Source organism: Micromys minutus (assembly GCF_963924665.1).
Source record: "Micromys minutus genome assembly, chromosome: 14".
In the NCBI taxonomy this organism is placed as follows: domain Eukaryota; kingdom Metazoa; phylum Chordata; class Mammalia; order Rodentia; family Muridae; genus Micromys; species Micromys minutus.
The window spans coordinates 46,570,092-46,586,791 of record NC_137983.1 but is presented as its reverse complement, the minus strand read 5'-3'; the positions used below and the strand labels follow the sequence as shown (position 1 = coordinate 46,586,791).

At 43.8% G+C, this 16,700-nt stretch overlaps 1 protein-coding gene across 3 annotated transcripts in view; it reads right to left on the bottom strand.

Annotated features, from left to right (window-relative positions):
• Positions 1-16,700, bottom strand: part of ATP7B (ATPase copper transporting beta) — a gene marked incomplete at both ends in the record, with an annotated part of 61,613 nt that overhangs the window by 30,655 nt on the left and 14,258 nt on the right. The window contains one exon of one of the 3 annotated variants that reach the window (XM_080929105.1): positions 12,555-12,785. The exons of the other annotated variants lie outside the window; for them this stretch is intronic. Within the exon in view, the coding sequence (XP_080785231.1) occupies positions 12,555-12,785 (231 nt within the window). Of the gene's footprint in view, positions 1-12,554; positions 12,786-16,700 lie in introns of those variants that run through there. 3 annotated transcript variants of the gene reach the window in all.

The window sequence follows — 16,700 nt, the reverse complement described above, 5'->3', positions numbered from 1 at the left end:
GTACACATCAGACACAAAACTAACAAAAGATGGCCTCATTCCCAAGTCTCATGACAAAAATACAAATATGAAAAATACAGTATTCTAGCCATACCCAAATCTACGAGTCTTACAGAAAGTTTCTCAATGAGAATTACCTAGATGAATTTCAAGACACAAAACTTAGAAGAACAACTATAAACTTCATTAAAAAAATGTAAAGCCCATTCATAGTAACACACCTCTTCCAACAAGGCCACACCCTCGATCCTTTCTAAATGATTCCACCAACCCCAAACCAAGTATTCAAATATATAAACCTATGGAGGCCATGCTCATTCAAGTCACTCCAAAAACAGACTTTAAAAATATAATATCCCAACCAAAAAGCTCAGGGGGAAGCCTTACAAGAACAATGGGTCAAGTTAAAAATAGAATATCAGTATTTGAAGATAAAAGTAGAGGATCCAGACCAGCCACATGAGCAAAGAATATGAACTTAAAGCATGGAGAGAAAACATGAAACTAAGAAAAGATACACTTGTATAAAGACAAGAAACACATAGAAAACCAAATAGACAAAACCAGAAAAGAAAATCACTATAGCATAACACTAAGTATGCAGAACCAAGAAAGTACAAGAGAAAGAAACACAAATCACATATAAAGAAAAACCTATTAGAATAACAGCTGATTTCTCAATGGAAACTTTGAAAGCCAGAAACTGCCCAGAGCAATGTATTACAAGTTCTAAAAGCCCACAACCACCAACAGAGACTTCTATACCCAACAAAACTATCTGCCATAGTTGAAGGAAATAGAAAAACTTATTATGCTTCCTGGATGGGGATTGGGGGGTGAGGGTAGGGGGTCTAGCCTTCCAAGAGTCATTCTGCCTCACCTAATCTGTGCCATGTGATAGAGCAAAGGTTTGGTCTTTACTCCTTATTGGCAGGAGTGGTAAACTCACTCTCTTTATTCTCTAATCTGACCTCCAGCACCCAAAGTGTCATCTCTGCCCTTCCTGGAACTACACTCAACATCTTCACTCTCCTGCTCAGCATGTAAGGGCTCCATCAATTCATAGTGGCACCAGGGACTCAGAGTCCAATTTCTTTTTTAACCAAGGAGTACTTTGTTCTTCATGACATTTCCTCTGGTGATGTCTAAGAAACTCTCTGGAACTTCATTCTAGTGAAATGCCCAACTCTGGGGAACACTCCAGAGAATCCCTGACCCATTTAGACCTACAACGGGAGCAATAACTATCCCCAAAGACAGCCCTTTGGCTTGCCTTCTAAAAAAATTTAAACAATTGTTCCTTAAATTATCTTAATGTTACCTGCTTCATTCAGTTTTCTCTTCAGATCTGGCTTTGATATCCACTTGATAACCAAAACTACTGATACATTTGACTCATTTTTGCTGCCCTTCTACTTTTGTCTGATAGACTACCACACTCTTTAACTCCTATCTGCTTAGGGACACCTAGCCTCAGTTACCTATGTAGGACTCACCCTCTCTCTACAACAAAGATGCATACCTCGGGCTGGAAAGATGGCTCAGTGGTTAAGAACACTGACTGCTCTTTTGAAGGGCCTGAGTTCAAATCCCAGCAACCACATGGTGGCTCACAACCATCTGGAGTGAGATCTGATGCCCTCTTCTGGTGTGTCTGAAGACAGCTACATTGTACTTACATATGATAAATAAATAAATCTTTGAGGGAAAAAAAAAAAGCTGCATACCTCATTACCACACAATTTTAATTCAAGAACTTCCTCTTCCCACTAAAAACAAACAACAAAAAACAAAAACAAACAAACAAACAAACAAACAAAAACCTGTCCATATGTCCTTTCTGTATTCATTTCTGCAAATATGGTCACCTCCCAACTTTACTTATATCTACACAACCTTTCTTTCCTTCTCTCCTTCTTGTATTTGCACAGTACACTTCTACCTCACAAACCCTGTTAACTCCTTGCATTTATGCTCAACCCTCAACCCTACAACTTAACTCCCTATTGTTCCCTTATCTTCACTGACTTCCTGTTTCCACTCTTGCACTACTATAGAGGACCTCACCCTATATTCCTTCAGCAGACTTGAGCTAGTCTGGCTAACAATAGCTCTATGTGCTCTCATATTTGAATGCTTAGTTATCAGGGAGTGGTGCTACATGTGAAGGATTAGGAGCTGTGACCTTATTGAAGGAAGTGTGTCACTCAGTTAAGCTTTGGCGTTTCAAAAGCCCAAGCCACCCAGTGTCACTCTCTCCCTGATGCCCGTAGATCCAGACGTAGAACTCTCAGCTACATCTCCAGTAACATGTCTACCTACATGCATACCTCCATGCTCCTTGCCAGGACGGTAATGGACTAAACCTCTATAACTGTAAGCCAGCCCCATGTAAATCATTTCTCTTATAAGAGTTGGCCTGGTCATGGTGTCTCTTCACAGCAATGGAACACTGGCTATGACAGAAGTTGGTTCCAGGGATGGGGTGTTGCTGTGACAGATTGTACATGCTGCTTGTTGGGACTTTAGGGAAGAAATAAAATGTTATAAGTGGGGCTTAGTGAGCCATACTAGTAGGAGTATGAAAGACAGTGTTGAGAGCAAAGTAGATTATAACCATCTGGCTCAAGAGATTTAAGAGTAAAGGAATATTAATAAGTGGCCTAGAAGCCTTTCTTTTAATATGTTGGAAAAGAATGTGGCTGCTTCTTGCCTTTGTTTGAAAAAAAAAATCTGTCTGAGGCTAAATTGTAGAGTTTTTGATTGATGGCTTTGGGGGAGGAGACTTTAAGACAGCCTAGTATTGACTGTCATATAATTATTAGTGTTAGCTCTTATGGAGATCTATAATAAAAAAGAGCAAGCTGAGAAGGAAAATGCAAAATGGATAGTTTGAGGAGAAATGAAGCAAAAGGAAATGTAATGGAGCTGAAATCCAGTGTTCAGGGAGAATAAGAGCTTTAAGAAAAGCCTGATATTAAGTGGGCTAGAGGGAGTGGTACCTCAGTGAGGGGCAAAGACTCCACTAAGCTTCTAACTTGTAGAAAGGAATTAAAGAAAAGCTAAAACAGTGAAGGAAACCATCAAAAACAGAGATCTGGTATAAATGTAACTGAATGAGTGGGCCATGTTCCAGTACCAGCAAGCAGCTTTGGCCACGTGGTTCTGGTTTTAGAGTCAAGGATACAAGAAAGGGGTTATGAGATCTCCCCCCACACATACATACAGCTCAGGAAAGCTGATAAGGCTAGGCATGTGTCAGATGTGTCCATGCACGAAGTCCCAAAGAGAACTTGCACAGTTATATATGACACTTGGGTTGCCTGAGAAACCCCAAGATGTTGGAGATGACAGAGTTGTGGGATTCCTGCTGAGGAGAGCTGCAGACTGAGTAGTAACCAGCCCAAGGAGAAGTGTGTTGCAGTCAACAAAGCTGAGTTGGAGGTCTGAGGAGCACTTTGACATCAAACATGGAGATGCAGAGTTTAGAGTTTGCCCGATTGGTTTTCAGGCCTTTTATCCAGAATTTTCTATTCTCCCTTCCCTCCCTTTTGGAATAGTAACGTATATTCTTTATGATCTGCTTTTTGGTTTTGATTTTACAGGGAGTCAAGAGATTGCTATGAACCTTAGAAAAGACTTTAAACCTTGGACTTTTAAACAGAGTTGACACTGTGATAGACTACAGGGACTTTGAAGTTAGCGCTAATGCATTTTTGCATTATAATAGCTCTACAAGCCTATGTGAGCCAGGAGTGGATAGCGGTGGTTTGAATAAGAATGGCTCTCTCCTAAAGCTTTCTTTAATCCCTTTCCCTGATGACTAGGGGGCCCTACCCTCTAAGAGGAAAAGGGGAAGGGTGAGGGGAGGTCTGAATGAGGGAGAAACCAAAAGAGGGGTCAGTACTTGAGATGCAAATAAATAAATACATAGATGAAACAACTGTACAGGAAAAAAAATATAGTCTAAGTGCAGTCATTTAGCTATTTTATGTTTGTAAAAAAAAAAAAAACCTCCCCAATAGGGTCATATATTTGAATTCTCGGTCATTAGAGAGTAGCACTACTTAAGAGGAATTAGAAGGTGTGGCCTTGTTGGAGTAGATGTGGCCTGGCTGGAGGAAGTGTGTCACTGTGGGTAGGCTTTGGGGTTTCAAAGTCCCAAGCCAGTCCCAGTGTCTCTCCTGCTGCCTGTGGATTCGACTGTAGAACTCTCAGCTATTTTTCTAGCACATCTGCCTGCATGCTGCCATATTCTGCACCACAGAGGTAATGGACTAAACCTCTGAAATGTTAAGCCCAAATAAATTCTTTATTTTATAAGGGTTGACCTGGTCTCAGTATCTCCTCCCAGCAAAAGAACTCTGACTCAGACAATTAAATTGAATAATACCTAATGCCTCCAACTGGTTCTTAGACTGATGCTTCTGTAAAGGGCACAAAGGGCTTGTGATGCAATTATACAACCTGTGCCCCATACATACAAAGCCATATGCTACAAGCACATCACTCATAGCCCACCTACAACCTCCTAACAGGCTGAACTCATAGCCCTCATTCTGGCTAAAGGCACCATAATTGACTTACACACAGACTCCAAGTACACATGCAATATGGTATATTCTGGAGCAGGCATCTGGCGGGGATGGGGCTTCCTCACTCAATGTGTCACTCCAACTCAAAATGGCATTTTTATACACCAACTCTTACAAGCAGCCTGGAGGAGGCACCAGCCAAATTCTCAATGTCTCAACCGCTAAGTTTTCCTGACACATACGTTCATCAAGCCCCCACTCACCCACCCTTCCAAAACCTAACACTGCTCCTTGCTACTACAGCAGAGCAAAACAAAATTACTTCACAAGGTGGCTACTGGGATGGGTCGTGGTAATGTCAAAACCAACTGTTAATCTTACCCAAGGCTCTCAAACAAAAAGCCTTTTCAGCTCTATATAATCTCTTCCACCCAGGACCTCTGGCCCTCACTCAGATCCTTTGAACATGGGATTACCTGTCCTCACAGGATAGATAACTGTTATAACAGGCCTCCTCTGTTTGCAAAGCCAGTGGAACCACTAACCCCCAACTATCCTTTCCCAACCCATCAGGCAGGCAGGTTGGTCTCTCCCAGCTTCTGGCTAGCAGATAGATTTAACTCAAATGCTTCTATCTAGAAGGCACAGACTATCTTCTTGTCCTACTAGACACATTTACAGGATGAGCTGAAGCTTTTCCCACCACCACCAAGAAGGCCACTATGGTGGCAAAAGCCATCACCACAGATGTAACAGCACTCAAATCTGATCTTCCCTGTTCTCTACAACAGACAATAGTCCTAAATTTAATCTCCAAATATCTAATCACATTCTTTAACATTGAAGAAAACCTACACCCTCCGTATCATTTCTAATCCTTTGGCAAACTGAAACACATGAACTATAGCTAAAAGATTCCCTCAGTAAACTATCTGTAGACTTGCATTTAGACCAAAACAAATTCCTCTCACTGGTTCCTATAAAGACCTGTTCCTCCATATGTAAGTTCATAAACCCAAGCACCTTTGACCTTTCAGAGGGTAAGTCCCTGGAAACCCCAGGATTGTCAGCTCCCACCTTTCAACACTCTCATCTCTTTCAACCCTGCTCATCTTCCTCTCCTCCAACACCTCAGACAAATCTTTTGGGCAAACATAGACCAAATACTCTTACATCACACCCCCTACTTAGCCTTAACCCTTATCTTGAGGTTGGACAATGGGTATACTTCAGTGCTCCACACAACATACGCCCTATGACAAAAAAAAAAAAAAAAAAAAAAAAAAATGCAACAGGCAACTCAAAGGCATAATCACTACCTCTGCAGCAACAAAACTCCAAGGGCTCCCTACTTGGAAATCACACTTAAGGTAGGGCTGTCCACTGCTCAAATCCTTTTCGATGTTGTCCACAAAGCCCTAGCAGGAGCACTAATATATGAGAAGAAAATTTTACAAGATACCAATAGGAAACAAATAAGTCAAATTATCCTTACATGCAGATGATACAACATCAAAACATCTCCAAAATCCCCCCCCCCAAAAAAAACTATAGGAAAGATAAACAATTTCAGCAAAATGGCCAGATACAAAATGAACTTATAAAAATCAGTAGCCTTTCTGTCCACCAACAGCTGACACACTAAGGAAGAGATGTTATGTCTCCATTTGTAATAGCCTCAACAGTAATACACTACCTTGAAATAAACTTAACAAAGAAGGAAAGTAATATTCAATAAAAAATTTAAGTCTTAGGAGACAGAAGATTGAAGAAAATACTAGAAAGTGGAAAGATGTTCCATGCTTGTGGATTAGAATAACATTATGAAATGATGCAACCTCCATACAAAATTCCCATTGTATTCAATGCAGAAGTAGAAAAAAAAACTATCCTAAAATTTACAAGGAACCAAAAAGACCCCCAGAGCCCAAACAATTCTGAACAAAAGAGCAATTTCAGGGGGATTACAATTCCAGACTTCAAAATTATTTTAGAGCCATGGTTAATAAAAACAATATGATACACATAGACAAAAATAGATACGTAGGCCACTGAAACAAGATCAAAGACCCAAAGATGAGTACATAGACTTAAGCCACTTAGTTTTACAAAGATGTAAAAACATAAACTGAAGTACTCATCAAACAGTGCTGAAGAAACTGCATCTCCAACTGGATCTCTAAAACCAGAATGATTCTAGACATGTATCTATCATCTTGAACAAAAACTAACTCCAGATGGATCAAAGCCCTCCATGTAAAACCTGAAACTTCTAGAAGAAATCACAGGTGGTACCTTCCATGATACAGGTGCGGTGACACTATCGGATAGGACTCCATTTGCCCAGGAAATAAGCTAAAAACCTTACTGTACAGCTAAGGAAACAACCAGTGGGGTGAAGGAGAAGCCCACGAAGGGACAGAGACTCTGCCAGTCAGACAGCCTACAGAAGATTAACATCCAGGCTACATAAAGAACTCAAAAAAAAAAAAAGAGAGAAAAAACATGGGATTGGAAATTGGTGCCGCCACTTCTCAAAGTCAGTGTGGAAAACTTCCAGTAGCTAAAAAAAATCTGCTCTATGACCTGGGTATAGCACCCCTTGGCATAGGCCCAAGGGGATGGCCATCTTACTCTACAGATCCAAGCTGAGTCAAGTTCCTTTACCCAACAGCTAGGAAGTGGAAATGACCCCAGTGCTCTGCGGCTGTTGGATTAATAACAAACATTTGGTGCACAGACACAATGAGATCCGACTTGCTGAAAAGAAAGATGGACTCATGACCTTTGACCGCATATGGATGGAACTAGAAAAGACATATTGGGTGAGGTAACCTGGGCTCAGACAGACAAACACCACATATTCTTTCCCATCGGGATCTCCTAGCTCCAGATCTCCAGATGTGAGCACATCTGGGGTAATTAGAGAACCCAGGGGAGAAGGGACTCCCGAAACAACACAGGCTTCTGCTTCTGCCCTTGGATGCCTCCTAGAGGTGGAAGCAAGGTCTCTACTGCTAAAGACACCATGAACTTCAGACTTGGTGCTTCAGAGCTGAATCTGACCTGAACACCTCCACCCTGAGGACTAGCTTTCAAGATACTAGAAGCTCTGTGCAGCTGCTAAAGAGGAGAACAACCAATAGTCTACCTAGCTCTGGTTCCTATAACCCATGACAGTGACCAGCATGCCCAGACATCCCTTAGAGTACAACACCAGCAAAGGACATGCTAGTATGAAAGGGGATCTCACAGGACCCACCATAATTTAAAAAGAAATAAAGGAAGGAAGGGAGGGAGAGAGAGAGTGGGGAGAGGAAGGAAGGAAGGAAGGAAGGAAGGAAGGAAGGAAGGAAGGAAGGAAGAAGCTACAGGCAATGAAGAGATGCTGAGTGGGAGAAAGCCTTCCCTAGAAATAAGGGCCTAACTGCTTATCCAATACACCAGTTGGTCAGCCTTGAGATCATATACATACAAGCAATACTAGATGAACTGAGCAGGCTATATTCATATATGTATGCATATATATACATAATAATAACAAAGAGGCCATAAATTTGAGAGAGAGTGTGCACGCACATCTGGGGTGTAAGAGCAGTTGGAGGGAAGAGGGAAGGGAAATGATGTAAACCCACTAAGGATTTTCTCTTTTTTCCATTCATCCCTGAATCACACAGCTCCCTTTCCCCTCTGAGAAGGGGAAGGCCCCTGGGTATCACCCACCCTGGCACATGGAGCCACTGCAGGACTAGGCACACCCTCTCCCCACAGAGGCCGAACAAAGGAGCCCACCACTCAGTATCCTCTACGTTACCCTACCCTGAACTGGGAAAATGGAGACCTATGCCACCGGTATCCCAACATCTCAAGGTGTGAAAACATAAAATGCAAAGGAAGAAAACTGAAGATGACATTAATTAAATTATTGGTTTAAGTTGGCCAGATAGCTCAGCAGGTAAAGGTGCCTGTTGCCAGCCATGGCTACCTGAGCCCAGTCCCCAAGACTTACAGGGTGGAAGAAGAGGACCAACTCCTATAAGGACATTCTGACACACACACATACACGTATACACACACACATACATACATACATTCACACACACATACACTCTCATACATACACACATATACGCATGTGCACACACACACATACATACACACATTCATGCATACATACACATACACACTCTCACACATACACATATACACACACATACATACGCGCGCTCTCTCTCTCTCTCTCTCTCTCTCACACACACACACACACACACACACGCACACTGATCAGGGTCATGAAGGTTGCCTTCTGCTCTGACATTCTATGATCTTGAGCCTGCCTGTTGTCATCCTAACGTTTATCCAGTGGATGTGGAGGCTGTGGGTGCTTTCTAACAGAAAGGAGAGCACAGTGCAACTTGCTGTCTCCCTGTAGTACAAGTGTGATCCACACACACACCTACCCTCTCTGTTTCTAAACCTGAAGAACCCATCAGCCCTTCCATCTCAGACTTCGGAGGGTCTACTGAGATGCCAATCCCAGAACAGACAACATCTTAACTCTGTACATCATAAAAGTCTGATTTTTCCGGAACAGTCATCAGTACCTGACCACCTCTGGGTCCCAGGGCCCAGTGGTAGAATTGCTCAGTGTGTGCCTGTGAGCAAAGCTGTGGAGGTGCGCTGAGGGGAGAAGGGTAAAACGAAACATAATAAATGAATGCGTGAATAAATAAATACCCCTGCCCCACATAGTGCACACCAAAACCTGGTTCACTGATCCATAAAATTCCCTCAAAGAAGACAAATGCCAACAATTCGACAGGGAGAAGACAATTTGTCTCCAAAAAGGAGCATAAAGTATCAAAAAGGAAATGCTAGGCCAGTTGCTGTGTGTGAACCTGTCATGGCAGTGACTGGGAAGCTCAAGTAGGAGGGTCACAAGTTCAATTCCAGCCTGGACAATACAGTATGACCTGATCTCAAAGGAAAAGCATCGGGGACTGGGGAGATGGCTCGGAAGCCAAGAACACTGGCTGATCTTTCAGGAGAACAAGGTTCGATTCTCAACATCGACATGGGTGGCTGCTCATAACCATCCCAACTCTAGTTATGGAGGTTCCAGTGCCCTCTACTGACGTATGTTGGCACTGCATGCCATGAACATGGTTACACAAGACATACAGGCATTAAAAAGGCATATAAATGAAGGTTAAAGACAATTTTTAAAGAAAAGATAGGTCTCTCTCTCTCTCTCTCTCTCTCTCTCTCTCTCTCTCTCTCTCTCTCTCTCTCTCTCTCTGACACCCTTCAAGGGAATAGAACCTCTCTGAAGGACAATTCAGCGACACCTATTAAAATAACAAATTCACAGGCTAGAGAGATGGCTCAGTGGTTAAGAACACCGACTGCTCTTCCAGAGGTCCTGAGTTCAGTTCCCAGCAACCACAAGGTGGCTCACGACCATCTGGAATGGGATCTGACGCCCTCTTTTGGTGTGTCTGAAGACAGCTACAGTGTGCTCATATATAATATATAATATATAATATATAATATATAATATATAATATATAATATATAATATATATGTATAATATAAATACATCTTTACAAAAAATAACAAATTCACAATTAACTCAGCAATTCGACTCCTGAGAATTCATCCAAGAAGTGTTCAGTGCAAAAGGAAGTTTCTGGAGCAACGACGACATTAAACTCTACAAAAGCGGAAACAGCAAGAGTCTGGTAAGTGTTCGTATAGCCACACAGTGGAGTGCTGCACAGCTCTGAACATGAATACAGCATCCCAGAAAGTTCACACCACCTCCTTGTAACAAGACACCACCCCTTCAACCATCAGGCCTCTGGAGAATGAAAGCTCTATAGATTTTAGTTTTTGCTCTGCTACCCAGCCTCTGTGGCAGAAGGCTTTGCGCAAGTGTTAGAAGCAATTTATCAGTGACAGACGATACTCTATGCTCAGCCCCTGCTAGACAGGCAGGTTTTCAACAACAGGCACTTATGGGACAAAGCTTTTTGAAGGACAGTTATGAAATAACCATCAAGAGTCTCCTTCATTTCTGTCGCAGTACTGAATGAACCCTAGGGCCTCCTGTGTGAGCCACACAGCAGCAAGAACAATCTGTCAACAGTTACACAATGTTTGGATTGCTTTCAGTGTGGACAAGTAGGGTGTGTGTGTGTGTGTGTGTGTGTGTGTGTGTGTGTGTGTGTGTCTGTGTTAACTCCATTCTTCAGCATTGTATTTGCAGAGAGAGTAAAAAGGAACTCTCCTACTGAGTTTTATATTTAAAATCAACACAGCTTACACTTCAAGCTCTGAGAAAACAATCCTGGAGTTAGCAGGCTGGGGCTGAAACCATGTCCTGGGAAAGGCCTGTAGGAGCCTTTGCTTCATCTCCTTCCACCTCGTGGGAACATCCCTGAGAACATCTGGGGACTTTTCCCGCAGATCCTTCATCAGTTTGAGAAGGAAAGTTTTCCAGCTTCTAATAGAAGCTCTTTTTGTTTGTCTTCTGTCACTGGAAGTAGGTGCCATTGCTGTACCAGAGCCTAAGCGATGCTGAGAATATAATAGGTGTGCCCAGCCTCACCTCAGATTCAAGAGGCAAGAAGATGAAGGTGATTGTTGCACTCAAAGCAGCTCACACAGGGCCAGGAGCATGGCTCAGCATCGGGAGGTATGAAGGGGAGAAGGAAGGAAGAAGCGGAGCTCATCCAAACCATCCCAGGCACCCAGAGAATGGGTATTACTCTCATATTCCCAGTGTGGAAGAACTAGGGTCTCTAGGTTGAGCCACGGCAGGCATACATTTTCGGGTTATCTTAAGTATTCTAAAATAATATTAATTATATATTTTGAAACTTTAAAAGTTCAATTTAAAAAATGTTACTTTGTGTGTGTGTATGTGTGTGTGTGTGTGGCATTTTATATATACATGTATGTATACAACATACTTCCCTATGCATGTGCATGAAGAGGTTACTGAACTAACTTCAAGGGTCTCTCTCAATAGTTAGCTCTTTACCTTACTTTTGAGACAGTCTCTCACTGAACCAGGAGCTTGCCATTCAGCTAGCTGTCTGGAGAGCCCCCCAAGCGCCGGGGTTATGTGGATATCTATGCCCAGTTTTACGTGAGTGCCAAGGACCCAAGCTCAGGCCTTTATGCCTGCACAACAAATATTTTAGGAATTAAGCCATCTCCCTCGCCCAAGTAAGTAAAATTAATAAAGTTAGCGAGCTTACTCGTCTCTGTTTGGGTCTCTCTTGCTGTGTGTTTGTGTGTGCATGCGTATCATGTATTATTTCCGACGTCAGCAAACCAGATTTACAAAATAAAAATTCTAAGGCAGTGGTACCCTCTCCAGAAGCCACTCCACACTGTCTCAGGATGCCCGTTAGCAATGCTCAGTGGGTTCAAGGACAGAGACCAGCTCCATGCTGTCATCTGGAACAGCCTGGGAAATCCCATAACTCGGAGGCAAAACCAGATCCTTGGCTCAGATGCAGAAAAGAGATTCCATTCAAGCCCTCAGAAGCAGGGTCAGAGTGTGTTTCCAATACAAAGGTGCTCATGCCAGGACCCCTGCCAGCTACTCCATCGGCTACATTTCACATGCCCCTGCCCAGGAAGAAACTTGGAAACAGTCTCTTGGAATTGTTTACAAACTCATCAAAAACAAAAGGCAATTAAAAATACTGGGGGTGGATCCTGGAGATTCAACCCAGGGCCCCATAGTCTACATGTACTGCTAAGCTTTATCTCTTAATAAAGAGATAAGATCAATAAAGAAGCATCTCAGATGATTCTGAGATGCTAGCAAATTATAGAATCTTTAAATAAAACTGTTTCTGTAATCAATACCAAGGTACCATGGGTCTTCAACATATGCCAGTCTCTCTCCTCCACCCCTCTCCCCAGGAGAGCTGGAGCTACCTCTAGGTGCAAACTTAGTCTCTGTCCCCAGAGCCTCTGAGTTTGTGTTCCACTGAACTGACCTGGGACCTCCTTTCCAGGGTTCTAGCTAAAGCACCCGTTGACAGTTCTTCCTCTGGCTGGGGAGGACCTTTTTCCTCTGAAGATTCCCGTCTGGCCAAGCTCCCAAGCCCGGGGCTCCTCCTGAAGGTGCATCTCTTCTGCACAGACAGCAATGTCACCTGCGGGTGACTCAGACTTGCCAGGAAAGACTGCTCTGGATTCTGGTGCATCTTGCCCTGAGCTTTCTCCATAGCTGGGGTCCACCGTCGCTCCTTCCCTTCCCACAGTTCAGCTTCACAACGCCTGTGGTGCTATGAGGAAAGTACTTTCCAGAGGTCTTGCTCATTAGCAGGGACAGGAGCCCTTCCCAGCCGGACAGGCTGGAGGCAAGAAAAGGCGTCTTCAGTCTGCGGGAGTCTGCGGCCGGCTCAGGAACTTGCACGCACACACACTGCATACCGTTGTTCTGGGCCTGTTTGCTTTGTTTATCGTCACCCAATAAAACCGCAGCCTCATCACACGGCACAGGTGTGGACTGTGGGTCCCAGCACAAAAGCCATGCACACGATACTGAACAGGGAGCACACATCCTGGGACCCAGCGCCCAATCATCTCCTGAAGCACAGCTCCCTTTTGGCCACATGTACTCCTAGAAACCTGGCTAGGGACAAAAAGTGCTGGGCTAGCCAGTTCCTTGGAGTGCCAAGCTGCAAGGGTCTCCCTGGAATAGCTTCGGCCTTGGCCTCTTCCAGGGCTCTGGCACTGGCAGAGGGCAGCCTACTGGGCGAGAGAAGTATTTCCCGGGGCATGGTTTGCATTCCCAAACAAGTGCTAGACAGCTCCGCGTCTCCTGCGGCTTTGTTCTCCAGTAAGAACTGACTGCACAAACTCATGGCAACAAGACTCATTCGTCCTTTATACCGACCGGCACAACGGGTGGGAACTAATCCATAACTCTCTACCTGCTGTTTCGCCTGAGGATTAACAGACAGAGACAGACAGGTGTGGAAATCCAGGCAGTTGCCCTCTGTAAGACAGAGCAGTCTCCTTCCCCATCCCCCACCTGAGCCATGGGGCATGACTTCATGTCCCAAGGGAAGAACCATTCAGACAGACAGAATCCTGGCAACGCCCATGAGGTTGGTGTGTGGAGGGTACGCGGCAGACTGAGCTGAACCAGTACGTGAAGCAGCCACTCTGTGTCTGCATCCGTCCTTGCAGCTGGACTCACCACTTTCAGGCCCCATGCCCTTCTGTGTCCACACAATGACACCCTTTCCCTACCTGACGTCCTCAAGTACTCTGGGCTAAGAGATCTCTTCTCGGGCTGGTGGCAGCTCAGCGATTGAGTTCTGGTGGAGCTGTTTAGCATGTTCCTTCCCACGCTGCAACTCCAGTAGTAAAACCCCACCAACCAACCCACCCACCTACCCACCCAAAAGCCTGCCCACCCAACAACCAACCCACCTGCCAACCAACCCATCCACCCACCCACCCAAAAATCTGCCCACCTCACAACCACCCATTCACCCACCTACCCACCCAACAACTACCCACCCAACAACCAACCCACCTACCCACCCAACAACCAGCTCATCTACCCACCCACCCAAAAACTTGCCCACCCACCAACCAACCCCTCTACCCATCCACACTACAGCTGCCCACTCAACAACCAATCAACCCAATGACCAACCCATCCACCAACCAATAAGAAGCCTGTGTTCTTCGAGGTCCACTTGCCCAGGTCATTCACTGTTCTTTTCCTCCCATAGGGACCAGACATTGCCATGCTCATGAAGAATAGTCAGTAAATCAAGTCCTCTGAAATGAGGATGCACTTTATTTTCATCTCCCAAATACATAACCAAAACCAAAGGGAACCTCACTCAGTTTCCAGGAAATGTTGGCCAAGCCAAGGCCCAACAACGGAAAGACAAGTGAGACACTAAGGCTTGAGTTCCCAGCCTTCCAGCAGGAGCCCAACACTGCAACAACAGAGACTACTCAGAGACTACGCAGAGCCTGCTCGTCAGGTGGACCATTTCTTGGTGGAATGTCCGGTTCCTGCAAACTTGCTGACCTTTGCATTTGGGATACTGGGCAACACAGGTGGGTAACTGGAGTTCATCTCTTTAATCCAATAGACCGTTACAAGCTTTAGACACTTTGGTAGAAGTCTTCCCGAAGGGCATCATAACTTTTAAATGTGAATTATCAAATGGTTTTAACTTTTCCTTGGTGCTATAAGATCGTTGCAAATACAAATGCATTGTGACTGGGAATGTATACTTGGGTTTGACCTGACTTGACTATAGCCATCTTGAGTCATAACCACCATGACTCTACCCTGGTTGATTTTTCCAAAACTAGTTTTCTTCATGTCACAAATGGTAAAAACCATTATAATGGTATGGAACTCTATGACCAGACCTGAAATGTGCCTCTCCCATCTGAAATTAGCTTGAGATCAATCAGATACATGGATGAAGTAACTTCTGATTTGACTACACTGTGCATTTATGGGGAGGGAGAGGTAAAGTCAACACTATCTGCACTATATTCAGCTGTAAGGTCACGGAAACGCCAACTAGCAAGAACAGAACATGCCCTTGGCAGGACAGAAGGAACTCTTTAACTATGAGAGGCTGAGACCCAAGGGCACACTTTGTAAAGGCCAGCACAGTTTCTTGCAATTTTTATAAGTCTGGTAACAGGGGTGGTCTTTGAGTCCCATGTCCCCTAAGGAATTTCCATAGGGCATGTTTACTAGAACAAATGTTTTTGCACACCGATGTTATGTGGGCAGCAATATAAGTATATAAACATTTATTAGAGTATCGAACTTCCATGTGGCCAGATTAAGAAGCAGGACAAAGTGGCTCAGTGTATCTTGCCAACATTGCCACATTAAATAAATCTCCTTTTCTGATTTCCACTTTTAATTTGGCTCTTTTAATTGGCCTATTGAGAATAAATGGTTAGCCCTGCCTTGGCCATATATTGTAACACCCTGAGTCCGGCAACATTAATAATTAAGGCATACACACTTTGGCAGGTAAAAGGATATCGTTCTTAACAAACAGGATCTGCAGTTTGACCTTTGCCAAGATAGCTGTGGTAACTACTCCTCCGGGCAGTGTTTATTTTTCCCGGGAAAAAAAGGGGTAGGGTCTTTAACAAGCAGGTAGAAATCAGTAAACTTCAGTAAAACTTTAACTCATTTGCTTCTACAAAATTCTCTGGCTACTAGTCAAATATTTCTACTAAGTTCTCATAACATGGTTTTCTTAGGTGTATCTATAAGTTGTATGTGTGTGTGTACGTGTGTTCGTGTGCATGTGTGTGTGTGTGTGTGTGTGTGTGTGTGTGTGTGTGTGTTTTTCATTATCTCCTGTTCATCATCATTGTTGGAGCCAAATACCCTTTGTCCACCAACTCAGCAAGCTGATCATCCCTCTTGATACTGCTGCCCAGTAGGTCCTCAGCTCTGTGTAACGGCTAAGCTTTGGAACACAAGAATCTTCCATCTATACTGATGAACAAATGTCAGATGTTATGTAAACCTATCTAAGTATATTTAAACAAATGGGGTGATCTATATGTATAGAGCAGGGTGTGCTTGTTTACCTAGAATGCTTTGGAGGTTTTTGGTCCTGTTTTTCTTTTTTGACAGAATCTTACTATAATCCCAGATGGCCCTAAACTTTTTCTATAGACCAGCCTGGCCTCAAACTTGTGGCAATCCTGCCGCCTCTGCTTTCTGAATACCACAATTATAGGCATGTGCCCCCATGCCTGAAGTTCTACCTAAAATTTTGTGGTGCTTTTCTGTCCCCTTTGTATAAATCCAAGGGCAAACTCCATTATTCTCATACTCATTCACTCTAGAACAGGTCTCTGAAGAGTCTTCTTGCACCCATAGATTCTGAATCCCACACATGTAAACTTTGCTGTTTCCTAAAACAAAATTCACATGTACACATAGATTTATATATACATATCACACACACACACACACACACACACACACACACACACACACCTTGCTGTCCCAAACAACTATTCTGTAAACTAAGAAGCCTGGGCCCCAGAGGCAGATGGGCAGCTCATGTTCCCATGAGCCCCTAGGACAAAAGGGCCCTGTTTGGGGGAGGGACACCTGG